Source organism: Oratosquilla oratoria, chromosome 16 (genome assembly GCF_046742065.1).
Source record: "Oratosquilla oratoria isolate Oo_2021 chromosome 16, ASM4674206v1, whole genome shotgun sequence".
Taxonomy (NCBI): domain Eukaryota; kingdom Metazoa; phylum Arthropoda; class Malacostraca; order Stomatopoda; family Squillidae; genus Oratosquilla; species Oratosquilla oratoria.
The window spans coordinates 35,231,035-35,258,451 of NC_134792.1; the positions used below are offsets into that span (position 1 = coordinate 35,231,035).

Here is a 27,417-nt window from a genome sequence, read left to right on the forward strand (position 1 = left end):
ATCGTCTGTAAACACTTTCGACGAGTTTGTTCGTTCTATAATGTCGTTTATGTAAACCAAAGAAATTCCTCAGAACTGTGAACTTTGTTTTCCCGGAATTGCGTCTGCCTTGTCTCTGTAATTCATTCCATGGTTCTATACGCCATGGTAATTGCAATTCGAGCGCTACATTTTTTTTTTTTTTTTTTTTTTTTTTTTTTTTTTTTTTTTGTAATTGCATTTCGAGCGCTACATAATTTTTTTTTCTATAGGACACATATACTTTAAAGGTCAATTGCATCGAGTTCATTGTTCAAAAGTAAATCTAGTATCCCAGGTGTGTCGTCTTTTTGCATTCTTGTGCCTTTGACCCACTGGGTCAATATGTTTTCCGTTGACATATTCAACTGAATATTATCCAATGAATCTTCACTTCCACATGCTTCTTTCCACTCCTCCCAATTTGCCTCTTTACAATTTAACTCATCCACCAGGATTATGTTATCACGTTGTTCAATCTTTTTCTTGAGGTAAATAGCCAGATCTTTCAACCTCTTGACACTCAGGATTTGGGCCTTTTCCTAATGTTTGAAATAAGATTACCACGGAGTCTTTTATCTCTCTTCCGGTTGTTCTAATTTTCAATTTTACCGTATCACCACAATTACCACAACAATTTTGGGACATAAATTCGATACAATGGGATAGAAGTTTTTAGGTGTGGTTGATTCTGAAAGAGGGTCTTCAAGAGAATTTTTCCAAGCCGGTGCAAGACCTCTTTGGGGACCCCGAGACAGGCAAATATTTTTCTCAAAATTGAGGATTTGATGTCCAGTCTATACAAGTAGGCCTACAACAATGAATAATAAATACTAATAAAAAGAAGTAACTGTGGTGTGATAAGTTTAGTGATGCTTGTGTATGTGAATGTAAGTGTATAAGTGTGTGTCGGACTGGGGGAAGTAGAAAGTGCTTGTTCTCGAGCGGGGTTGGATGTTGCATGGTAGCTGTGGGACTCTTCTTAATTCTTAAGCCTCGAAACAAAGTAGTACCGGCGGGACCCCACGGTCATAGATCCTGAGCATAGACATTGAAAATTAGATTTAAGCTACAAGCCAAGCTAAATATGATAATCAGTAGGGTATAGAAGCAAGCAGATTAAAAAGATAGTCTAAGAATATTTGTATAAGAAGAGATGCAATTGGAGAACCGAAGACAAAGCTAAGAGAGCTAACAAATCCAAGGGAAATACCATGTCAGATCAGAACAAGAGAATCAGAATTTTTTCTAAAAAGTTTTAAATCAGGAACTGATGAAATAATAGTGAAAGAATAACAGAAAATGATACATCAGGAAACAGTGTACGGAAACTAAAGGTGGCGTATACTAATACCAACGCTTTGATATCAGCTAAGGTAGAAATTGATGATTACTTGAAGGCAAATAAACCAGTTATTATGCTTCTACTCGAGACCAAACTATCTAATGATTCTTGTATTCAAATGGTAATGATGAACAAAGATTTCGGAGAAGTGATTGAAAAGGATAAGTTAAATGTATGTGTATGTGTATGCATGTTTGTATGTGTGTGTGCGTGGATATATGTATATGTGTGTGTGTGTTTTATTCTAGAAGTATTAAATGCTTTTGTTGTATATAATTTTTTCATATTCAGAACTACGTTTTGAAACGTTTGACATTTTGCTGATGTGTGTTGTAATATACAGCATATTTTCTATGGTAACTCCTCTTTTTGGTATAGGGCATCTATGAAGCCAATATTCTATGGATCTCTGGATCTTGTTGATATTTTTCACTTATGTGGAGACACCACTGCAGCATATTACAGTCTAGGACAGATTTTTTTTGTGTTTGTGTGTGACGCAGCACGAAGGGATTTCTCCTCGTCTTCTCCTTTTCTGCATGGGGAGACGGAGAGGGGGGTCGCCGATTTAATGAAGCGGCCTTGCTGTGGATGTGCTGTGTCTTGCGACACTGCCTCTGACCCAGGCCAGTGGACAAGGTGCAGGGATGACCCGTCATCTAGGAGGTGCCAAGATAAGAGGGAGGGTGGAGGGGAGTGGAGTGTATTTAGGGATGGAATGGGTGGAAATGGTTTTTATGAGTTTTTCTTTTTGGCTACCTCCCTTGTAAGGGGGAAAAAGCATTGGTATATGTATGTGTGCGTGTGTATGTGTGTGCGCGTGTGTGTACGTGTGTATTCACCTAATTTTAGTATACAGGAAAAAGGCAATGCTCGTAGAGTTCCGTCTCTTGCTCTTATCATACAAAACTTCAGATTCATGTACGGTTTCAACTTGGGTCATATCAGTGTGTGTTTGTGTGTGTGTGTGTGTGTGTGTGTGTGTGTGTGTGTGTGTGTTTGTATGTATGTGTGAACAACCGACTGACTGACTGACTGACTGACTGAGGGAGAGCGAGAAGAGTTATTTGTATACCGACTGTCACTATCATATCCCCACGCAATGATGCCCTATAGTGACCACATCGAAGCCGTACGCTCTACCAATCTCTCTCTCTCTCTCTCTCTCTCTCTCTATCTATCTCTCTCTCTCTGTCTTTATTCTCTTTGCTCCCTCTATTCGTCTCATGCTATTCACGCCTTGCTGTTCTTTCCTTTCATTCATGTTCACCATCTCATGTAATATACAGTGATGTTCCCACAGATACAGTCTCCTTCTCCTTTTTCTTTTCTTCCTCCTCCTCCCCACTCCCCCTCATCGCCCCCCCCCGCCCGTCGCCCACCTTCCATCGCCCATCCTAACCCATAACGATTCCCTCCACACCTAACCAGAGTGCCGTACCCCCCCAGGGCGCATCTTCCAGCCTGGTGGTCAAGTTTGCCGACACGGAGAAGGAGCGACAGCTGCGTCGTATGCAGCAAATGGCGGGCAACATGGGGCTCCTAAACCCCTTCGTCTTCAACCAGTTTGGCGCGTACGGAGCCTATGCGCAGGTAAATGTCACTGAGGTTAGTACCACTACGACTTCTTGTTTGTGCTCGTTCGGCCGCGTGGGTCACCCAACGCCACCGAGCCCCCCAGCTGGGCACAGTCGCCCCGCCTCGTACTTCGGGGCCCATCTCCACAACCTCCTACCCTGACTCCCACAGTATACTGTGTGGGGTTAGGATTAGGGTTGGGAGAAGGGACCCGTAGAGAGGGTGGAGGTGGATAGGCTGTGTTTTGCATTTATTTCATAATAGGACGGTTGTCACGGCAACCTGGTGATCTGGATGAAAATTCAATCGAGAAAAGTTGATTCAGAATGCAGCAGCTGACAGAGGTGGCGCTGGTTGTTATACGAGGTTGACACGACACACTTCTGATATATATATATATATATATATATATATATATATATATATATATATATATATATATATATATATATGTTCATATGTTCATATACATGCATATATAAATAGATATAATTATGTAGCCACCGGGCGAAAGCTCTACCACCCACCCAAAACGATTATATACCTTCCCTCCACGCGTGCATGTGCGCAACCCAAACCTTGCCCCTAAGCCACAAAGTCATCCCAGTTGCTTACTGACCCCCAAAGCCCCCAACACCTGGTGATGGTCTGCGTGTGCCCGCCCCCCAGCAACAGTTCATGCAGCAGCAGGCGGCGTTGATGGCTGCCGCGACCCAGGGCACCTATATCAACCCCATGGCGGCCCTGGCCACGCAGATGCCCCACGCTGCCGCGCCATTAGCCAACGGCATCACCAGCCCAGTCGTCCCGCCCACATCCGGTAAGTCCTGGATCCGGAGCAGATCGAGAAACGGTACACGAGGGTGTCACCCTAGGTCGTAACTTCCTCTACTGGACCTACTTTTGACTTGTGCCCCCCCCCCCTCCCTTCCTCTGGCTCTACTTTAAGTCGGGGGAGGGAGCCACATGGTGCCTCTCTACTCCCCCCCCCCCCGACATCCCCAGTCCCTTTTTTTTTTCTTCAATCTAAATAAGGAACTGACCTCCGCGGATTTGTCACTTCTTTCCCTATTTTTCTTCTTGTTCGTACAGTCAAACATTTTTCTAACGCACCAAGAACTTTGCCCAATAGCTTTACTCACTCACTCATGTTCCTTGAACTACTCTCCTTCCAGTGAACGAGTCCCTTCATTAGGGTCAAGTTAGGACTCAATTTTCCTTACAGTTTTTGCCACGCCTTATTCTCTCTCTCTCCTTCTTAGATCCTCCCTTGCTCTGTTCCAAGCCATCAACGATTTGCGCCGTCGCATATCGCGTAACCGTGGCGACATCTGATCAGAGTCCCTGTGAGTTAGCATCCTGCTTCATGGGGTATACTAGTGTACTTTCCTGCCATGCCCTCTTCTTCCTTTTCTGGGTTCGCCTGATAGCTTTGCCTACCTGGCACGCTCAATCTGGTCTGCTTACCTGATCTACCAGCCAGGTGTGCTCCCTTGGTTTGCCTACCTGGTCTGTCAATCAGATTTGCGCTTACTTGGTAAGGAGCGTGGTTACCTGAGTCCGCCAGGTGATAGTCATCTACCTGGCCTGCATACTACCTGGTCTGGTTTGCCTACGTACTGAACACTTTGGGCAATTACATGTGTCTACAAGACGTATTTAGGCTAATGCTATGGTTCAAGGATTCTAAAATCCTTTTTTTCTGCTGTATCTATTTATATACTATTACACATACTTTTATCCTACCCTCTTTTTCTTTCTAGCTCTTCCTCCTTCCTTCCTTCCTTCCTCCCTCCTCCTCTCCCTCTCATTATTCACTCTCTCCCATTCAGTTTTGATATCCTACTCCCATAGAGCTCTCCCACGTTCCCTCCCTCCTTCTTTCCTTCCTTCTCCTTTTATTTCACCTTCCGTTACCCTCCTTCCCGCTTTCTTCCTTCAATTTCTCACTCTCCTTCCTTCCTTCATTCATTCATTCCATGCACATGTAAGTATGCGAGTTTGAATAACTTTGTTTGCTGTCACAAACGCAACTAAGCCTCCTGTTCCAGTGTACCTCACGCCCTTCACCCTTACCACACACTATCCTTACATTTCTCCTCACCCTCCCCAGCACCCAACTCTGCCCGTCACCCCCCTCACCCACTCCCTCACCCTGATCTTGTCTCTAACTCCTTCAGTATAGAATGTCTCTCACATAATTCTCCCACAGACATGCAAACCCCATGACACCATTGTCCATCCCCCCTAACCGCCCTTCCTCTCCTCACCGCATTCTTTCCATTTACTGTATGTGTGTCTCCTTCGTTATGTTATATATGTTTGGTGTTCCCACCCTCAGTAGAATAAACCTCTTGATGTTTAAGTGTTTCGCTGCTCTCCATGCGGATTCCATGACGGGAGAAGGACTCTGTATATTAAAAATTGAAAAAAGATATACTATTTCGGCGTAAGTTTAAACATTCTTTAGGCACAGAATCCTTATTCCGTCTTTACGTTTCATATCACTATCCCACAGGCTATGATAATGTTCCTTGAACTTCGCATCTAGTATTTCTTTAAATAATATAGATATCAGATTTTTGCGCTAACTTATACTAATGAATAACTCGTTGATGCTTTATAATATGTACCTTGATTTCAGGACAAGGAATAGACTATGGGATTCACCACCGCCGTCCCTAAAGTGTAGCCATTGTCAGTCTCACGTAGTGTTTAAGGCCACGCAGAACAGGGTATTGTCTTGTCATCGGCACAAGGCTGCATTTTATTTGCATATTGTTTTCTTAAATCAGATATTGACCCTTTCGAGTTTTAACAGAAAAAAAAAAAAATCCTAAAGTAAAAGTAGCAAATATAGTTGTCGTCGTGCTCGGTCGGCCGCGTGGATTACCCAGCAACACCGAGCCCCAGCTGGGCACTAAAGACAGGCCCCAATAACGTCTTCATCACCTCTCCCCCCTCATAATTACATCTTGATATCATGATGACGTAGCCGGTGCCTTGTTCTGCATTTGTTGTGTGTGAGAGCCAAGAGCCATTGCCTTGCTCCGCGCTTTACTGTGAGCCGTTCCTTGTCTCCTCAGGGACGAGCCAAGGCCAGACTGTAAATGGAGCTTTGCCCTCCATGCCTTCTCCTACGCTGCCCAATTTTAACCTTGCTACACAGCCTGGTCCCACTAGCCAACCAGGCGGTAATGAGGCGGCAGTGTTTGCTAATGGTCTGCCTCAGACATTTGCACCACGTAAGCTTTTCTTTCTCTCTCCTCGTGCCAGCAGGCTTGAGGCATACAGTTGCGCCCAGTTACCAGTTTTACCCACCCAGCCCAGTCACTTCAGCATCAGCATGCCCTTCCCTAAGCCTTTGGCAAGACCTCGCCATCAAAGATGCGCTGAGATGAATTTAGGTTATCAGATGTCATCTGGCAGGAAAATTATGTTAAAATGAATTATAGTTATAGAAATAATAACGATAATATTAGTGATAATAGTAATAATAATAATAATAATAATAATAATAATAATGATCAAAATAATAATAGTAATAATAAAAATAATATTGATAATAATAATAGAATAATAATAATGATAGTTATAGTAATAGTAATAATGATAAGATACTCTTATTGTTAATATTAATAGGTAGTAATGATAGTACTAATGATAGTATATTCTTTATAGCTTATAGTATTATCATTATTGATATTGTAATCATTACTATTATAACTACAATAATTATCATTATTATTGTTATTATTATTATTAGTATCATTATCATGATTATTTCATTAATATTACTATAATTATTGCATTACTATTATTAATCATTATTATTACCGTTATTTATCATTAGTATCATTATTATTATCATTAGTATTATTGTTATCATAATTTTCTGTTATTATTACTACTGATGATACCGATAAAGACATCAATGATAACATTAATGAAGATGACAATGATGAATGAGCGAGTCTTGCGTGGGCACTAAGGAGCGAGCAACTGTATGCCTAAGCAGGCGGCCTTTTGACCCTTGAAAACCGTCCGATGCCTTAGAGGCACGTTTTTTCAATCCTTTGAGTAAAACCCTTGTTAGGGGGCAAGAGTTTTTGCTTCAGCCATACACAACGACAAACCTTTCACAGTGCATGCATGCCGCAACACAGGCCACCTAGAACTCTTCGTAATGATAATAATAAGGTCGATCTTCGGTTGTTTATATTTTTTCCTCTCCCACTGTAGACTTTCACTCGTGTTTTGTAACACACATCCGCCTAAGGAAAAAAAAAATACATACACGCTTTCATGATTCCCTTTCGTGTCACAGTAAGAGAATGAAAAGTATGCCAAAGTTGCCAGCCATTCTCGTCATAGGAGAAGGTATCGGCCTAGCCTCGGTTACTAGGAAAAGCGGTGATGGGGTCTACCCCGCAACCGACTTTTCCCACAGCATTCATTATCAGTTTGGTCTTTCCCATTCCCGTTTGCTTGTGCCTCCTCCCCCCACCCTCCCACTCTTCACCGCCACCACCACATTTTCTTGTCTTTGTGTAGTCAAGTCGTTTCTTCTTGTTTTGCCCTGTGCTTTGATATCTGCTTGAACCTGGTTTAGTCGTTCATTCCCCCCTTGTGTATATTGTGAGCCATTCTGCATGGAACTAGACCTTGTAGTGTACCGTGATGCCTTAGCACTGTAGTCGATTTAGTTTTTTTCTATTTTCCTCCTTACTGTGAAATACCCAGCGTTCCTTCAGTAGTTTCATATTATTCAATTGACCCCAACTAAAAGCTAAAGAGAAAAAGAATGTGATGATTGATAAGTAAATAAAAAAAAAAGAGAGAGAACTCGGCATATTATGTTTTGTCTTGCTGTGCCGTCCCTCCCCGCGGGTGTCGCTATCTAGTCTATGATGGGTCTGCCTCTCTTCTCTTCAACAGCCCAGCCTCTGCCCAACGGAGACGCCGCCACACCACTGCAGCCCTCAGCATACCCCGGCATGCCTTACTCAGGTGTTGGTAAGTGCCTTCCGTTTTGTTCGGTAGTCCTTCGTTTTTGGTCCTTTCCTACTCTTCTTTACAAGCTGGCCAGACCATTATTTGCTCTTCTTGGTTTGTTGAGGTCTCGTTTTGAGGTAGCCCAGTTGAGTCGTCTCTATGGTAAAATCGTGATTGAGGCCAGATAGGTTCTATTGTTATTATTAGTATTATTATAATTATTACTATTATCATTACTATTACTGTTATTTTTTTACTGTTATGGTTGTTATTTACATCACGTGTTTAACAAGAGAAAGAGGTTTAAAGAAAGTCGCTGGGCGTCCATCAAAGCTGAGCCTGGTGTGCAGTGGCGTGATCCTGGGCTTTACATACCGTACCCCATGTTGAGTGTGTACCCACCCGGCTTGTCGAACTATTCTTTGGTGTTATCACGAGGAAACGTACCACCATTTTGCATGGATATTACCAGTATTCATGGCTTCTACCACTCCTCTGTATCTCTTCTACAAGCACTCGTGTTTCCATACATATATCTACCAGATCTTTCTTATAAGCTTTGAGCATCGCCCTTTGACCACGAAAGAAAAGCACAGCATCAAGCAAGGGTTGGAGACGGGTGACACTTGGAGCTCCTAAAGGGATCGTGAACGAGCTCAGCTGCCGTCTACCCCCCGGCGGGCCGGCGGAAGCCTTGCCCACCAGCCCGCCTTCCCGCCGGGCCCCTTGACAGTATAAGTAGCCCATGTCAAAGATGAGTTCTGGGGCCTTCCTTGCACGGCACCTGGGCTCGTGACGTCCCTGTTGATGGACGCTACAAGCACTCAACCCCAATCGGTGCCAAAAGACTGGTGCCGATTCCCTTTTCACTTCCTTCTATTCGTAATGCCTTTGTTGTGATCATGGTTGAATGGATTTGATTACTTAATGTTTTAATCTAAGGTATTGTTCTGTGCATAGAAGGGCAAAGGTCAAGTGATAAAAGTGATGATAATACTTTGTGCAAATCATGATGTGCCATCTTAACAGAACCGTTCAAAGTGATGTCTCTTATAGTTGGCAGTGCTATCAGCTTAGCTGTAGAGTCTGTGTGCAATGGGTCACTGAGCTTTTACTAACCAGGTCAGGGACTGAGTGAGGCCTGTGCCTCTCTTGCCGCCTGTCAATGGCCAAGGATTGTCATCAACCCTCTGGGGGCTAATGTACATATAAATAGATCAAGGCACCCCTCCAACCCTCGCAGGCCGCCACAGCACTCTTTAGACTTACACTGTTTCAGTCTACGCCACCAGTATCGGCCACTTACTCATGCTAACGTCATCCCGATACTGGTAGTGTGGCGTCTTAAGTGTGATGCGCATGCGCTCTGTGTCTGACAGTCCTGATCCTGCCCTCTTGCAGCCGTATATCCGGCGCCCGTGTACGGACAGTACGCGCAGGCGCCCTCGCCCCAGCTGGCCCCCATCCCCCAGAACAAAGTGGAAGGTAAGCAACCCACCTTCCCTAGACCACGCGGTCTTCCTTGCTGCCGCCGCCGCTGCCGCTGCTGCTGTTGTCCCCCGCCCGTCAACCGCCCACCCACCCGCCGCTGTTAACCCACCCAAACTCCTACTACCGCCAAGGCGCTGTCTCACACCGCCCGCAGACGCTGGGGGTTGTCCCCCAGCTCCCCCCCACCCCCTCTCCAGGCCCCCCTCCCTCCCTCCCTCCCTCCCTCCCATCTCCTCTCACCCCCACCTCTCACCTACCTTAGTTCAATCTTTCCGTACCTCCAGTTTTTGCCTTGATGCTTTTAGTCTGATACAATACGATTAGTTGATTTTGAGTCAGGGCAACAACACGATCGCATTCATGGCGACGCTAGGGTCTCCCTAACCCACCCCTGTTCCCCAAAGTCAGGTTGCTTCGGCAAGACCCAGAGTCCCACAGTCAGTAAAGGTGCATTAATTCATTGGCATTTGAATGAATTAGTTGACGCTCAAACAATTCGGCACACGCGAATCCAAGGTAGGAGGCACTAGTGTGTGCAGGTGCCATGAGAATGAGCGTGAGGAGGTTAAAGCACTGGCACTTAAAGCATGTACAGTAGAGCATGTATACAAGTAGCTATGTCCCGTAGTGCCTTAGGTCCCTCTTCTCCTTCCAAGTGATGATGATGATGATGATGAGTAACTAGTACATTTGTGTGATTGCAGTAGTCGCGTTAATGCTTGACTTGCTGAGAGCAAAGCCGTTTATGTTGTGTAATTAAAAAAGTTAAAAAAAGAGAGAGAGAGAGAGAGAACGACGCAGGGCATCAGCATGCAAGCCCGCGAAGTTTCCTGTCACCACTACTGCCACCACTACCACCACCACCACCACCACCACTTATTAACAGCAGCAGCAATACCACGCGTCCTGCTTGCATGTCGTCTCTGAAAACGCATGAAGGCTAGTCCAACCTTTTTCCTGCTAGTTGGTATCCCCCCTCTCAGGGTACCAGTGAAATTCAGATAGTAGAATTTTTTTACTGAAATAGTTTAGTCTTATTTTTTTGGCATTTGTTACCCCTACTCACGAATTATCTAGATATTTCGTCAGTCAAAAATAGACACACCAGATCAAGTAGATTTGTTCATGTAGACGGATAATCAATCCATCAGTACACTTGAGTCAATTCTAGTCGAGCTATCGTGTTAATCGAAGTTGATTAATGAGTAGACCCCTACCGATTCCCTGGAGGCCACCAAAACAGCCCTTCCTTCTTCAGCGTCGTGTGCCCTTGCCCCCAAGCCACCGCCTTCTTCTCCCTCAGGTTGTTCCATTTCGGGGCCAGAGGGGTGCAACCTGTTCATCTACCATCTGCCACAGGAGTTCGGCGATGCGGAGCTGATGCAGATGTTTCTTCCCTTCGGCAACGTCATTTCCTCAAAAGTCTTCATTGACAGAGCCACCAACCAGAGCAAGTGCTTCGGTAAGTGTCACCAGGGGGGTTCCCCCTTTTCGTGTGAAATGGGATTGGGATGTCTTTGCAGCGGATGAGGATGCTGTCTTGTACCTGGAACATGCGCACGTTGATCTCTGGAACATGTGGGCGGACGTTTGTAAGTGGATGTGGCTGTTATGTTACAAAGGTGTAGGAGAAGTGAATGTAATTTGTATATTCATACAATTTTACTCGTATATTACACACATACACAAACACACACACACCACGTGGCGCAGTGGTTAGAGTTCCCGGCTGCCACTACGGCGGTCCTGGTTCAAAACCCGCGCAGGGCTGAAACAATTTCAGGATCGCTGCGCTGCGAGTTGTTATTCCAACTCTCATGGGCGGGGAGTTGGGTGTGTGTGTGTGCGTGTAAGGTCACAACACTACCCACAGATCGGTCATATATGAGCTCTGAGCTCTCTTCCGGGAGGGAAATGGCTGTCGATCACGAGTCCAACACGTGATCCAACACCATGGAGAAACACACATACACACACACACACACACACATGCATACACACACACACATGCATACACACACACACACACACACACACACATGCATACACACACACACATGCATACACACACACACACACACACACACACACACACACACACACACACACACAAGAGCGGACGTCCTGCTGGTGCTGTGGTTAGCGTCGAGGCTCCCACGCTTCAACTCCCGAATTCGCGCCGCGCTTCCGGCGTAGTTCATCAATATCCCCCTTGAGCAAGAGTATTATGTATGTGCTAGTGCGTGTGTGTGTGTTTAAAGTCACAGTATTACTCACAGATCGGACAGTATGAGTTATGAGCTTTTAACCTGAAGGGTAATAGCTGTCGATCACGAGTCCAGCGCGTTGTCCGAGACAGTTTTTATATATATTCTGTACACACACACACACACACACACACACACACACACACACACACACACACACACACCGAAGAGACAAGGAAAGATGGAGCGGTGTAGAACACAGTGGAACATATTGTCGTACTTTCAGAAATAATTAAACCTTTGGTTAATAAAATGAAACAAAACAAAAAAACAGGATAATTGGACTGCGTCAATATATGTTGTATGGTACGAAAGGGTAAGAAATGGTGCAATGGAAATGTGAGAGATGAAGAATGTGGTCCATTTCGAACATGTAGAGAAATGGAATTTAGTGTGAAGGATGCATAGTAAGGGGAAGATGATGAATGTCAAGAAGAAAGAATTTTGTCTCAACAGGAAAAGGATGTAATAACAACGAGGACAGGGTTCAGTGTAAGAAGTGATGCTTTAGAGAAAGAATGCCACAAAAGGATTATATTGGAGACTGAGGATTTGATAATCGGAAGGAAAACGGTGAAGCGTGTGGGACCTTTCAAAGATGCAAAAAATACAAATTCTAAGAACGTACAAGTCTTATGTGTGACGGGGAAGGGACACAGGTTCGTGCAGACAAGGCAAGTAGACAAGGAGTTGCTTACAAGAAGCAAAACATCACAAAATGAAATAGAATTTAGTTTTGTTCATATTTTCACCCATTCGTGTTGTCTTCTCGGTGATGAAAACGTTGTGGTGATCACTGCCTGAATGGGAAGGAACTCGAACAAGGAATGAACAAATACGAGGACAGAGCTGTACCCTACTTGATTTTTTTTTTTTCTTTTTTTTTTTGGAAACGAAGAACAGTGTGCATTGAAAAGAGGGGGGTGACCCCCCCCCCTATGTATTCATTGGAAGTTGCTGAGTTACTACTTGAGTTGACTTTCAAATACTTGTCTCTTAATTACTGTAATTCTTTTCCTACTGTGAAGAAAAATAGGACCTGTCACGAGTGGAAATAAAGTGGAAAGGAGAACGAAATATAAGTGTAATACATGGGGCAGTAGATATGTGAACAAGGTTTAAGTGACAGTTCTTCATAGAGTGAAAGAATTTTGTGTGAATAAATGGTTTCAAAGGATCTTCCAAACCGGAAGTAGGAAGTGAAAACTACCAGAAAACTCGGACAAAGAACGTCAAAAAAGAGAAGAAGAAGAAAAGAGAAAAAAAAATCCACTTGATCTCCTGAACATCTCCAAGATATCTTCTTCCACTATTTTTCCACATGTCGCTAAAATTGGAGGCTACAGGCTAACCGACTTAGAAATGTGAAAAATAGTTGGTTTTAGAAAGATATTGTTTGAGCAGAGCAGAGAAATATCGCAAAGGATAGTTCTATTTTTTTTTTTTTTTTTTTTTTTTTTTTCTAAAGATGTTCAAAGAGATAATGATATTAAATGTAAACATAAGGAATGTTTGAGGATGGGTATGAACAAAATAAGAATTATGAGTCGATCAGAAAAATATGAAAGAACTATCATTGTTTTGACCTTAGGAGGAGGATGAAATAAGAAGCCTAGCTGAAAATAATAATAATAAAAAAATAAAATAAAAAAAAAACGAAGCGATGAAGGTGCGATTGGGGGAATGAATTCTGCCATGATTCTACATTTGAGTAAAGAATGGAGGAATGTTAAAGTAGTGGAGATGGATTTAGTGAAGGTTTGTGTGTGGTGTAGCTTGAAGGAACGGGACAGTAATACGTATCCGCATCAGCAAAGTTCTAAAGGGGTCATATTGGAAGGTCGATCAAATGGTCTTGGTATGGTACGTTTATTCAGAGAGACTGGGAGAAAAGGGTTTAGCATAGTGTATAGTTTAACAGAAGAGTGATTGAGCATCTAAGGGCAACCTAAGATAATGCATATGGATGGAATAATGACAAGTACCACATCTATTCCAACATGCTACAACTTTAAATACATATCTCATCCTACAAGCCGGATGAAGCCGGCGTGGTGAGAAAGACAGGCGGTGTCGTCCCATAGGGGATAGGCCGGTCCTGCAGTGGGATATTAAGGCTGACCTACAACTACACCTGACAACTACACCTGCTTGTAGTGATTCTACCAGTTGAAGAGAGAATCGTTTCCCTGTTGACCATTTTCAAAACACGACAACCTCCATCTGGAGGTGTAGCCCCAAAGGGTTGGCATTCGATCGGCCTCCGGATTGGGCCCAGGATCTCTCTCTATGGCTGCACTTCAACTGTATTTCTTCGACATTTTCACTTATAGAGAACTGATTACCGGCGACTGCTCCCCTGCTACTGCCTTCAGCCTGTGACACTGAAGCAATCCCATACAAGTATATCACAAACAGCAGTTCACTGTTTCTTCCTAGAGAGTGAGCTATGGGAAGACCCGAGGACCACTGCTAGCCACTTTGAGGCTGAGGTCCTCCAGTCTGTGAGACTCGGGCAACTGTTGTTATTAGTATTATTCACGGGGGAACACACGCCAGGGCGTCCCGCGTCCCACACGAAGTGACGCCATTCTCCATGGTTTCTTCAGACTCCCGTGCGGACCCAGACATCTCCCGGCAAGATCTGTCGACTCTCTCTGAGTTTTGTGGTTTTCCCTTTAATCCCCTTCACCAAAGGTTGCTGCATCTTGTGGCGGGACACCCAGTGGGGAGAATCAGGCCTTGCCTTCTCATGAAGCAGTCCCTGGTTTGATGTACATTCATACCAGCAACACCCCAGAAGGCATTTGTTACCAAAGACATCGAAACACCTTTTCAAGTCAACATGCATTATGTATGAATCACAACCGTATTTCCACCTGAGCTATTCCTGGATCACAAATTTAGTTCGGAGTTTCTTCATGACTTTGAATCCGACATACACACCGATCCCATTGACATATTTCTCCTTATCCCTCCTCAGAAGTGATCTAGCGCACCTTTTCAAAGTCCTGCTTTGGTCCAAGTACCCTTCAGATATGACAGTATGATTCATCTCTATAATTTCATTGTCTCACCCGATGCCACGCCACTCCTCGATTTTAGAAGCTTGTCAGTGCACTGCTCGGCAACTTGCAGAGTTTAAAATTTAAAAGAATTCCACAGTTCTTCAGGGTCCTCATAGACACTAACCACTTCGAGCCGGTTGGAGACTGATACTGCATACTTTCAGGTACACACAGTATCTATGAGCTTCTCCAAATACAATCCTGGTAAATTACATGTCGATATTTTCCTGGACTTGAGAAGGATTCTGAGTGTTGTAACCACAAGTCTGTGGTCGGCCCCTAAGAATTCATCATTTCGGTAAACCAGCAGTTCTGCAGGATCCTCCAACGATTACTAAATAAATATATAATCGATCTCCTTTGCTACACATCCGGAATTGCCGTACCAAGTAGCCTGCCTCTCGTCTCTGGAACTAGGAACCAGCGGTCCTCTACCTTCGAGACTTTCCATAATCCAAGAAATACCCACAAGTGTTCCAGGCTCCAAAACCACGCGGAGCAAAATCAGATCCAGTACTGTTGGTGTCTCCCATGGCTGGTACTAGACAACAATGAAATCAAACTTGGTATAGACTTTCTCTTAAAGTCCGCATGCCTCTGTTGGACCATATACTGACAAGAGAGAGATTAAGTCCAACAAGTGTTTTGACAAGTTCAGCATAATAACGTTCAGCAGAATTGAAGGATTTGATGCAGGCGAGTTGCAAGACCTCCCTCCACTAGTAGCGCTATGTCAGGATGCCGTATAATTGCACGTACATTGACATAAAGCTGATACGTGAAGTCGCCTAGTACTTTTTTCATATTTGCTGAATTTGCCAACTCGAGAAGCACCAAACTCGAGCACTCTTTCTCTTTCGATATATATATATAGATATATATATATATATACATGTGTGTGTGTGTGTTTGTATATACATACACATATACAGGAGTAACCACGAGGAAAGAGAAATTTAATGCATTAAAGCACTTCTGTATAATTATATCTTTAGAGCACAAATGCGTTCTTGTATAACAATAGTATATATATATATATATATTATATATATATATATATGCGTGCGTGTGTGTGTGTGCATTTATTTATATATATATGTATGTATATATATATATATATATATGTGTGTGTGTGTGTGTGTATCTATCTATATGTATATGTGTGTGTGTGCATCTATCTATATATATATATATATGTGTGTGTGTGTATATATATATATAAATATATATATATATATATATAATGTGTGTGTGAGTGCGCGCGTGTGTGTATATGTATATCCGTGTGACCTCTCAGTGTAATGGAACAGAAAAATTCAGGACGAGGCAGAGATGTCTCCTTATATCACAAAAATTCCAGGACGTTTACTTTGCTGATCCCTTCAGAATCTCGATCTCCTGGTCCACGTAATTCCAGTCCCTAAAGCCAAGAGAACCGGTTTCCTCAAACTTAGATAAGAACAGATCCAGGCATGGAGGGGTACTGACTTTTGATCACATTCCAGGTTTCGTGAGTTTTGACAACCCAGCGTCCGCGCAGGCCGCAATCCAGGCCATGAACGGCTTCCAGATCGGCATGAAGCGCCTTAAGGTACAGCTCAAGCGACCCAAGGATGCTAACAGACCCTACTAACGGCGGCACCAAGTAGGAAGCCCCAGGTAGGTGGTTCCCTTCTCTCTCTCTCTCTCTCTCTCTCTCTCTCTCTCTCTCTCTCTCTCCATTTCTCGTCCTCTTTTTCACTTCCCTTCCCTCTTACTTCCTCACCTTTCTCTCCCTTTCGCTCTCTCTCTCTCTCTCTCTCTCTCTCCCTTTCTCAAACTCTCTCTGTCTCTCTCCCTCTCTCTCTCTCTCTCTCTCTCTCTCTCTCTCTCTCTCTCTCTCCATCTCCTTCTTTCTCTCTCTCTCTCTCTCTCTCTCTCTCTCTCTCTCTCTAATCAGTCTTCCGTCTTAACTCTATCCTCTTCTTCTCACTCTCTCTAACCAATTCTCCACCCTAATTCTATGCACCTCCTCATTCCCTCACTCTAACCAATCCTCCGCTCTAACTCTATCCCCTCCTCTCCCTCCTTATCCTTCCTTTCCTCCTTTTCCTCCTCTTCCGTTGTGGATGTACAGGGACGTCCGTGACCTTGACAGGCAAGTTTAAGTCATTAGACAAGTTAGCTTAACCTGAATAGAATCACCAGTGACGGCGTAGTCAATCAAATAATTCCGACTGTCATCCCAGGATTCGAACCAAGGCTCGCGTGATTACGATACCGACGCTATGGCAACCGATACTCTAGTGGTCATAGCGTCGGCATCGTATTCACGCGAGCCTCGGTTCGAATCCTGGGATGACAGTCGGAATTATTTGAAGTTAGCTTACATTGCTAAGTGATTTTGCTCAGGTGGAGGTGACCACACATTAACAGATCAAAGTCGCGAACGAAAAAAAAAGGATCGGATTGCCTCTTGAAACTAATTGAGACTGGGAGTCTACATTAGGTGAAAAAACAGTAAAAAGAATGTGTGAAATATTTTGAAACACACTTGCGAAAATAATTCATAGCTATGTTCTACCTAAAGAAAGGAGGCCCTCATAGCAGTATCGTCCAAAATTGAGTTGAATAAAAAACAGGAGAAACCTTTTACAAAAAGGAGACCAGTTTACTGAAAATCTGGATGTTCAGAATTTCCTAATAATAATATCAAAACTACATAATTCCCAAGAGGGATTTAAAAAGGACAGTAAAAAAAACCCGACATCTAAACATGAATTTTTTTTTATAAGTCTAAACTAGTTAGAAATGAAGATGTATTGAGATTCTTTAAACAGAATTTTTCATTTTATTGTTCATAAACGAAACACTCCAAAGGAAAATATTATCTGAATGATGGGTTACTTTGAACTTGAATTTATCAATTTCCCTGAATATGACCAAAGAAAACATCGGAAAATGTATAAAAAAAAAATCAGTTAACAAAAATATGGCTGGACTGTTCGTGCCCACTGTTTTTAAGGAAATGAATAATTAAATTACTTTCCCAATAGAAAGTATAAAAAAGTGTCACAATTGAGAAGGTACAGTTACAAGCTGTTCTCACCCACCCGCATTTTTTCACGATACAAAATTCAAATTCTTTGTCTGAAAACTTTTTTGTCTCTTGAAGAAAATGACCCAAGTGTAAGCTAATTACTACATAGGAAAATATACCACACACTCGATAAGAAAAAAATCATATTAATGTTGTGAAAACTATATCGTGGGTCGAATTTTTTACTCGTGAATAAAAAAGAATAAATAAAACGTTACTTCTATACTAAGCTGTTTGGAATACCAAATGGTCATTCAAATCAATCGGACATTCAAGGAGATTAATGCCGGTGTCATATTATGCCGCGCCGCCGGATGCGGCAAGATATTTTTGCAGGTTCAGTTAAGTTACTAAAGTCATCTTGTGATAGCCACAACTTTATATAACGACCACCATCTCCCCCTAGTTAAAATACTATAGTCAAATAGAGTGATAAACAGAAACCATATTACTAGAGAGCAAAAAGCCTTACCTTGACTATAGGGGAAAAAAACAATGGAAACAATTATGAACGATGCCGTAGAATAACACATCAAAAACAACAGTTTAGTAAATAACATCATGGCTTTCCACGCAAATGGTCATGCATAACTAACCTTGAATTTTACAACATAGTTATCTCATACTACGACAGAAGGAATGGTGCAAATTTAATATACTTGGATTTTGAAAAAGTTTTTTGATAATGTTATGCATGAGGGAAGACTAACTTCGTTTGGAAAAAGAGTTAGCCTGCTAAGCTGGGTCAGAAACTGGTTGAACAATCTTGTAATATTAGTTGTCCTGAATGGTTTAACGTCTTGCTGGAAAGATGTCACGTCTGAATTCATACAATCCGGTTCTCGACCAAAAAAATCTATATATTTTTTTTGCTCCGATAGTCGAACAAAACATCGGTTATCGACCAACCTGAACAAAGAAAATTTGAAAATTGGGCGACATTCAAAATATTGTGGGAAAATATCGCCCTAACAAAGCCGTACGAGTATCCAGCAGATCAGTAAACTTATGTCGTTCCTCGACCAAATCCGCTCTGGAACCGTTTTCATGAACGGATTGTGGTCGAGAACCAAGGTTCTACTCTCTCCAAATTTACTGGTGATACTAAGCTGTGTGGAATACCAAATGATCATTCGAATCGACCAGATATTCGAGGAGACTAATACCGGCATCACACTATGCGGCAAGATGATGGACAAGTTCAATTATCTTAATAAAATCACCTGGCGACAGCAGTCAGAACTTTATATAACGACCACCGTCTCCCTCTCGTTAAAATACTATCTTAACCTTTCGAGTCTAATGACTTGGCAAGCCGCAACGGCGGCGCCGGACAGTGTGACAGCGACCTAAGACAAACAAGAATTAAGCTCTCAAAAGCAGCTAATGAAGTCTTACCCAACTATTGGAAAGTTAAGTATATAGCTAAAAAAATAATGCTAAATACAACTACAAGTTATTTGTAAAAGAGGAAATAACCAAAGTGGAGAATGGAAAGGATATTGATGTATTTATCAGTAACAACCTTAAAACACCTAAACACTGTATTTCTGTTTTTTTTTTTTTTTTTTTTTTTTTTTTTTTTTTTTTTTTTTTTTTTTTTTTTCAAAAGATCAACTATCATCAAGCAGTAGATCGCTAATCAACTCACATTTGGAATATGCTGTTTCTTATCGAATCCCCAAATCACATTACAAAATATAAGAAAGAAGTCACATGAAAATCGCTTAAAACATTAGAACCTATTTTCTTTCACTCAGAAAATTAATAGATAGATAAGCAGATAAATTGATAAATAGATAACAAGACTCGGGAGATTTAAGTGGAATTGATCACATTTAAGCTTAAAATGTTTTTACACTGAGTACTAACTGGACGAGAAACAGATTCGCTAACTGTGTCGTCAATTGTGGCGATTAAATGCGATGAAGTTCGGGGATTTAAGATTAACTTTGATAAATACCTGAACTTCTTTTTTATTTTGACCTTGCTATGGACCTAAAGGTCTCCTGTTTGCACGCTGTATTATTGCAAGTCGTTATAACTTATCGCAGATCGAAGCAACTATTATTATCATTATTTCTACATGCTCAGCAAAGGAAGTTGTCAATGTACATCTTTATAAAACCCAAATCAAGGACTATAAGGACTCTTTTTCGTAGTTTGCGGGGCTTGGTTCCTGCTCGGTACATAAACGCAGATGACGGTGTCCGCATTATGCCATACGACGCCCGGAGGAGGCAGATATATCAAACACTGATGTCCAAGTCAGCTGGTTTCTACAAAATAAAATTAAAGCATTATCATTGAATTCTCGATACGTTCGCCTATGCTGAAGGGGAAAAGAAATGTTCAGGAGTGTAAAGTATCGTTTGAATCATACATGAGAGGGAATCTGACCATTCGTAGTTCGAGACTTGATAAAAGTCGTCGAAGTAGTTAAAGAACCTCTTCTGGAGCTTGTTGATAAAGAAGGCGTTGTTCTCGAGACAGAAGGAGCAGGTGAATCCCCAAGTCTCAGGGAATGAGGCAAGCGAAGGTCTGCTCTCCAAGAGAGAAGGAGGTTTGCTCTTTAAGACATAAATAATATGAGGAGGTGAAGGGCTCCTCCTCTTTGCGTTACTCCCATTCCTGGAGACGTTGTGTCCGCAGAAGTGCTCGTGGCTGGAGGAAGTGGGTGTGGAGGGAGTGAGGGAATGGTCTCCCCCCCCCCCCTCCCACCCCACACACACAAACCTCCCGCGTCAATTCCAATCGCCCTGTATCAGTGTTCGTTGACCCAAGCTTGGTTGAATATGGCATGACCTAGCCTGTGTCGGTTTCCCACCGTCCAGTGTCCGTCTGACCTTCCCTCAGCGTCCGGCACCTGGAGGAAGAGGAAGAGGAGGAGGAGGAGGAGGAGCTATTCCAACTTTAATCCCTCACCTCGATACAGTGACGTTCTCTATTGATTTTGTTCTTCTAAGGATCTGCGGCTTTGTATAGCTTTCTGAGAGGGCGAATTGTGACCTAGAGGGAAGTCTCGAAGTCTTGATGGAGACTTTCTTTGAATCTAAGGGAGGTTATCTCCGGCCCCACCCGTCGGCTCCTACTAAAAAATAAATAAAATGATAATGATAAATAGATAAATAAAAAACGCCGTCAAGAATATATGACCTCATCAGTGATGCACGTTAGTTCTTATACGATAATTAACGCCTCGGGCTCCATACACTGGAAACCCGTAGCCCCACAGCGGCTGGCAACGGTCCTCGAGATGAAGCGTTGGTCTGTTGCCTAAGTGGGACTGTCCTTATGCTTATAGTAGTAGGAAGAGGGGAGCAGTCGCCGGTTGTCAACTCTTCGTGAAAAGGTTGAGGAGACACAACCGAAGTTAATAGTGAGAAGTCTTAGGCCGGCCACACACGTGCAGTTTAAACTGACAGTTACAACTGTTCAGTTATAACTGTCAGTTGAAACTGCACGTGTGTGGGTATCTCAGTATCACTGAGATACCCACACACGTGCAGTTTCAACTGACAGTTATAACTGAACAGTTGTAACTGTCAGTTTAAACTGCACGTGTGTGGCTGGCCTTAGGCTCGATCTACAGAATAAGTGTCAGTTGCTTTGAGACGCGCCTCTTAATGGCGGTGAGGAGGCTGTCTCGAAGGGCTACTGCTTGCAGGTCTATGTGGTTGATGTCTTTCATATGTGTGTGTGTGTATATATATATATATATATATATATATATATATATATATATATATATATATATATATATATATACACTCCATCCAAAACTAAAGGGCACTCCCCTCCATCTCTCCCCTTCCACGTCTTACTTTTCTACCTTTCCCTTTTCCATCTCCTCCCCTTCCCACCTCTTCCCCTTTCCACCTCTTCCCCTTCCCACCTTTACCCCTCCACTTCTCTCCCTTCCATCCTCCCCTCCTCCACGTCTTCCTTCTCCATATATTCAACTCTCTATTTCTCCCTATCCACCCCTCCCCACTCCACCTCCCCACACTCCACCTCTTCTATCTCTGCGCCCACCTTGCTCCATACCGGTCTTCAATATCCACGCCGTCTCCCTTATTGGTATTTTCTTCATTTGTTGTATCATTAACTCTCCTTACTCTGCCATTGCTTCCCCACATTCTCGAACAAATTAGTCCTGTTTGACCATTTCATTCTCGGGCTGCTATCTCCTCCTCCTACTCCTCCCCTCCTCCTCTTCTTCCTTTTCCTTTGCTTCTTCCTTTTCCTCCTCCTCCACTTTCTCATCCTCATCCTCACTCACGCCATCACTCCCACCCACCATCACTGTCATCATCATCATCATCATCATCATCATCATCATCAACATCATCATCACTACCATCATCATCATCATCATCATCATCATCATCACTATCATTATCATCCCACTCCTATTCACTGATCCTGCCTTTGATCCTACCTCTGATGTACCCTAATCCTGTTCCTCGTCCTCATCCTCAACCTCTTTCTCTTCCTCTTTCTTCTCTTTCTCCTCATCTTCCTTCTTTTCACTTTCCTCCTACTTTAACCACGCTCCTCCTCTCCCTGCTTCTTCTCCAGCTGGTCTTCCTCTCTATTACCTCCTCTTTTTCTTCCTATTCCCTCTTCTCCCACCTCCTCCTCTTCATCCCACTCCTTGTCTTCCTCCTCCTCTACTCTCCTTCATCAAGTCTCCTCGCCACAGGAGACCTCTCATCGACAGAGTTCCTCCTTGCCCCCCCCCCCCGCCTCCTTCAGGAATGACAACGTCACCCCATCTCCACAGCACTTCGACTTTAACCAAGACCTATTTGCCAAAGACCTCTTTAACATTTTCTCTACAGTGGTCCGGTCCTTAAACCGCAGTTACACTGTGCGGCGATGCCGGGTAGGGCAAGATTATGGGAAGTTCACTTATCTTAATAAAATCACCTGGCGGTAGCAGCCAGAACGTCATATAATGACCACCTGGTTAAAACACTATCCTAACCTTTCGAGTCTAATGACTCCTAAGGGAGACTTTGCGATAGCGAACAACAAACCGCAACGGCAGCGCCGGGCAGTGTGACACCGGTCTTAGGGTGTCATCGTTGTTTATCCCAGAGGACACGTAATGGTATTTATGCACTCAAAGGGCTCTACCCCTCTCCCCCACTTATGATACCTTGAGTTCTTTCTCCTTTTGAACGCCTCGTTTCCTCCCCAATGATATTTAGTGATGTTAAATTAAGGTAGGGACCAGCGTGTTCCGATAGTCGCCAAACACGATAGTTTATGATATTCTGTTGGCTCAACTAAAAGGGGCAAAAGATAAACAATGGAGTGGTATTTACTTAGTTAAACAAAGGTCTTAATCCCTTTTATCGGAGTTGTGGGTTCGAATCCCGCACTCCTCTCCGATTCCCAGGAGCGATTGTTACCTGTCCCAACAGATCTTAAAGTACATAGGGCAAAGGTGACGGCTTCGGCCGCAGCTACTAAGCACCTCCTGGCGTAGGCTTGTCACCACCATTTGTATATATGTACATATATTACTACGAGTACTACTACTGCTACCTCTAACACTACTACTGCTGCTGCTACTACTACTACTACTACTACTACTACTACTACTACTTTTTTCCTTTCTTATTTCTATAGCGACTTCCATCCTTGTAGAAATGTGTAGTGAAAGCAGTCAGGATAATTCTTCCACAGACACAGTTCATTGGCCCCGCTGTTGCCAATGACTGGTCGACAACCCTTTTTGATTTTATGGACTTATACTGTACTTTGTATAATTTTTCATTACTACTACTACTACTCCTACTATCGTATAGTGTGTGTATATATATATATATATATATATATATATATATATATATATATATATATATATATATATATATATATATATATATATATATATATGATATCAGGTTGTTTCTCCCCAGCGCAGAAGATATGCGTTTTAGTGAGCGTTACTTGCAAAATTTCGTGTTAAATTGTCCACAGTCGTTCCAGTAAGAATTTCCTTTAACATTATATCTTGATGCTGTTTGACTTCTATTTCATTTTATGTGTTATTTTTATATTTATATATCTATTTATTTGTTTTTAACCTTCCCTTGCACTAAGATTAGGTGGGTTAAGTCGGGTTGCATATGACGTAGAGTTGTGTATATGTCGCCGATATTCTGTATATGTGAAGTAATATTTGACTTGTCGTTGTTCACACAAAGGTTTTCAAGGCAACACTCAAGTGTTATCAAGAGAATCTAATTCTAGGTTAACTATTCCTAGTTGAGAAGTAACGTTCATAGGAACGGTCCTTGATGACAAAAAAAAACATCAAACCAGATCGTGAAATTTCTTATGCTTATTCGATTATGTTGACGTTCTCGTGGTAATGGGTTTAAATTGGACAAATCTAGGTTTAAGAAGGAAATAGACAAGAAATGTTTTACCAACAAAGTGGTTAACGAATGTAATAGACTCGGTAGCCATACAGTGAGGTCAGAAACGATTGACTGTTATAAGAGAAGATGAGATAACCTGCCAAGTGTCTCTTGTATTTCTCCCCCGTTCTTATGTTTTTCTGTTCTTTGCAGGAGCGACGGTGGTACGGCGGCGCCGAATGAGCAAGAAGGTGGAGGGACGTGAATCCTCTAGGGGGTTCCATACTACATCTGTATCAAGTATTAGGGCTCCAGCATAGACGTTAAGGGAATATAACGTAGAAGAAGAAAAAAAAAAGATGAAAAAATTATACCTCCTTGCATAAGACAGAACTTTGCTCTCGCTTCATATAGTTGATACATTAAGTGCTACTATTATTACTACTACTACTACTACTACTACTACTACTACTACTACTACTACTACTACTACTACTACTACAATCACTACCACTGTGACTACCACTCATATTTCTACAACTACTACTACTACTACCACTACTACTGCTACTACTACTATTCCTACTACTACTGCTACTACTACTACCAGTCCAGAGCTTGACCTGCTACCGGACATGGCCAGGGGACAGGCGCAAGACGAACCGTCAGTCACCGCCTTTGGAGTAGTTTGGCATGCGGGGACTCTAAAAAGTCATTAGGGACGGTGCGCGGTATCAAGCTTGACCTTCCCAACCCATGGAGTCAGAGTGGCAAATTGACGGTCTACGCCTGTGCCCTGGACGTGACTTGCCCATCAAGTGTACATAGGCCACGCGCCCGTGCGTGTGTGTCCCGTGGCAACGGAGGAGAGAAAATGGGCCCGACCTTCTCACGTTTACATGTTAATAGCCATGTTATTTAATGAGAGTACGGAAACAATATTTTTAATATTAATAAGCCTTCTGTTAAAGTTATATTACGTATCATAATATTTCAACTATATCATATTGTTAAGAATAGTAGTTTACCTACAACATGCTTTATCCAATGTACACTACTTAAGCGATACGGCTGGTTGAGGCGCGGCGCTCGTGGCCCCCAGCAAAGGATGTGTCCTAACCCGCTTCCGACGGGTTGCTTCTTCAGGGTACTATATGTCACGTGTCGTGTTCTTGCCCACGGGCCCTCGCCGCCCCCCTGGGACGTTGCTGCTGCTGCTGCTACTTCTGCCGCCGCTGCTACTGCTTAGCCCACGGGTGGGGTGGATGCTCCTACCAGACGACGGATGGACGGACAGGGAGGGAGGGGGGTGGGGCTACTTGTAGTGGGGGGGTGCTAAGACTCCCCCCACCCCCACGGACCCAGGAACCCGTGGGCAAAGGGTCCCGGGCGTGTGGTAGGCGCCAGGCCCCAGACTAGCGCCGGTTTTGGCCCTACCGAAGTGATGGCCTCTCACCTTTTGGGAGGACCCTAGTCTAGTGTCAAACAAGAAGTGTAGCTTCTCTCTAAATGTAGATGCCTATAGATTCTAGAGCCATAGAGCGGAATGCTAGATAGCTTTCAAGACTAGAGAACCCTATGATACGATACTGCTTGTACATAGAGGGCAATTTCGAACGGAGATTACCAGCCTGCAGGCGACACTGACAATGTACAGTGGATAGTGTATTCACTAGAGTATAAGGGTACCAACGCTTAAATCCAGTCAATTTTATATCATGATATATTTTTAAATCATTTGTATCCCATGGTTTTACTATCATTGGTGGATTTCTTTGTGGCGGTAGACTGCTATAGAGAATATAGTGTGTGGATAAGATCAAAGAGCAGTTATTTTCTAGTCTATGTGTACTTGTTATTTTGTGGGCATTGCTGTTTTGTACACATTTCATCTTGGTCTCAAACATTCCATCTAGTCCTGCTCGTTTATCCTTTAGGAGCATTTCATTGCCTCTATCGTTCTTAAGTCTGTTTGTCCAACCCATCTTCAGGTACTACACAACCACGAACAGAAATGTGCCAAGGAATCCAACCAAATTTTCTGTTCTTGCAGTCCTTTTGTAATTATTTTATATATTTACATGTTACATACATACATACATTGTGGCTTAGGAGTAAGAATTGCTGATTTTTAAAAGGGAAGAGCTGTTTCTCTGATCATATAATATCATATCTAGTCCATTATGTACATAGCATACCACTGTACCGCAAGTTCGGCCCAAAGCCTAGATAATGAAGACGATGACGATGAAGATGGTGATTAAGATTATGACGTTGATTATTATAATTATTGATAATAATAATAATAATAATAAATAATAATAATAATAATAAATAATAATAATAATAATAATATTAATAATAATAATAATAATAATATTAATAATAATGATACGATTCTTCCGAGTCCGCATCGTCCTGACAGCAGCGGCGGCGTTTTAATGTTATATATATACATATATATACACGTACATACACGCGCACACACAAACACATGCGCACACGTACGCACACACACATTAGATATATATACATATATATATATATATGTATATACATATATATATATATATATAGAGGTATATATATATATATATGTTGATATATATGTATATATGATTATAGATATGTATATGTATATACATATATGTATATATATACATATATATGTATATATATATATATGTATATGTATATATGTGTATATATATATACATATATATATATATGTATATATATATGTATGTATGTATACATATATATATGTATAAATATATATATATAAATATATATATTTAATGTGTGTGTATATATGTGAGTGTGTGTATGTGTGTGTGTGTGTATGCTTGTGCGTGTGTGTGGATGGGAAAGGGCATTAGTTTCGAAGAGGAAGTTTGACGAATATAAAAGAAAAAAAAACAAAGAACGGAATGCGAAGGGACAGTAGGGAGGGAGGGAGGGACGCAAGATGAGGAAGGAGGAAGAGGAGGAGGAGGAGGGGAGATGGAACGCCGCGGAGTTTGAGGACGCGTGAGAGGCGGCGGCGCGCCGGCTCGAGAGACGTTTCGAGTGAGAACGACAAATCGGACAGCGATGCGAGAAGATGCTTTTGAAAGAGAGAGAGAGCGAGGTTGGAAATGATCACCCCGCGCCCCCTGCTTACGACGGTGGGTACTACGGAACCAACAGGGATATTGCT

General features: G+C 42.6%; 1 protein-coding gene across 25 annotated transcripts in view; it reads left to right on the forward strand.

The window, feature by feature from the left end:
- The window catches only part of LOC143033873 (CUGBP Elav-like family member 4), a 1,339,855-nt gene extending 1,313,088 nt beyond the window's left edge, over positions 1 to 26,767 (forward strand). For 17 of the 25 annotated variants that reach the window (XM_076199451.1, XM_076199465.1, XM_076199454.1 and 14 more), the window contains 8 exons: positions 2,795 to 2,971; positions 3,569 to 3,761; positions 6,028 to 6,186; positions 7,880 to 7,957; positions 9,338 to 9,421; positions 10,731 to 10,889; positions 16,268 to 16,421; positions 24,432 to 26,766. In XM_076199451.1, coding sequence (XP_076055566.1) covers positions 2,795 to 2,971; positions 3,569 to 3,761; positions 6,028 to 6,186; positions 7,880 to 7,957; positions 9,338 to 9,421; positions 10,731 to 10,889; positions 16,268 to 16,395 — 978 coding nt within the window. In that variant the 3' untranslated portion in view covers positions 16,396 to 16,421; positions 24,432 to 26,766. Of the gene's footprint in view, positions 1 to 2,794; positions 2,972 to 3,568; positions 3,762 to 6,027; positions 6,187 to 7,879; positions 7,958 to 9,337; positions 9,422 to 10,730; positions 10,890 to 16,267; positions 16,422 to 24,431 lie in introns of all 25 variants that reach the window. The other 8 variants (XM_076199452.1, XM_076199468.1, XM_076199453.1 and 5 more) reach the window with 7 other exon arrangements.
- Positions 26,768 to 27,417: the final 650 nt, after the last annotated feature.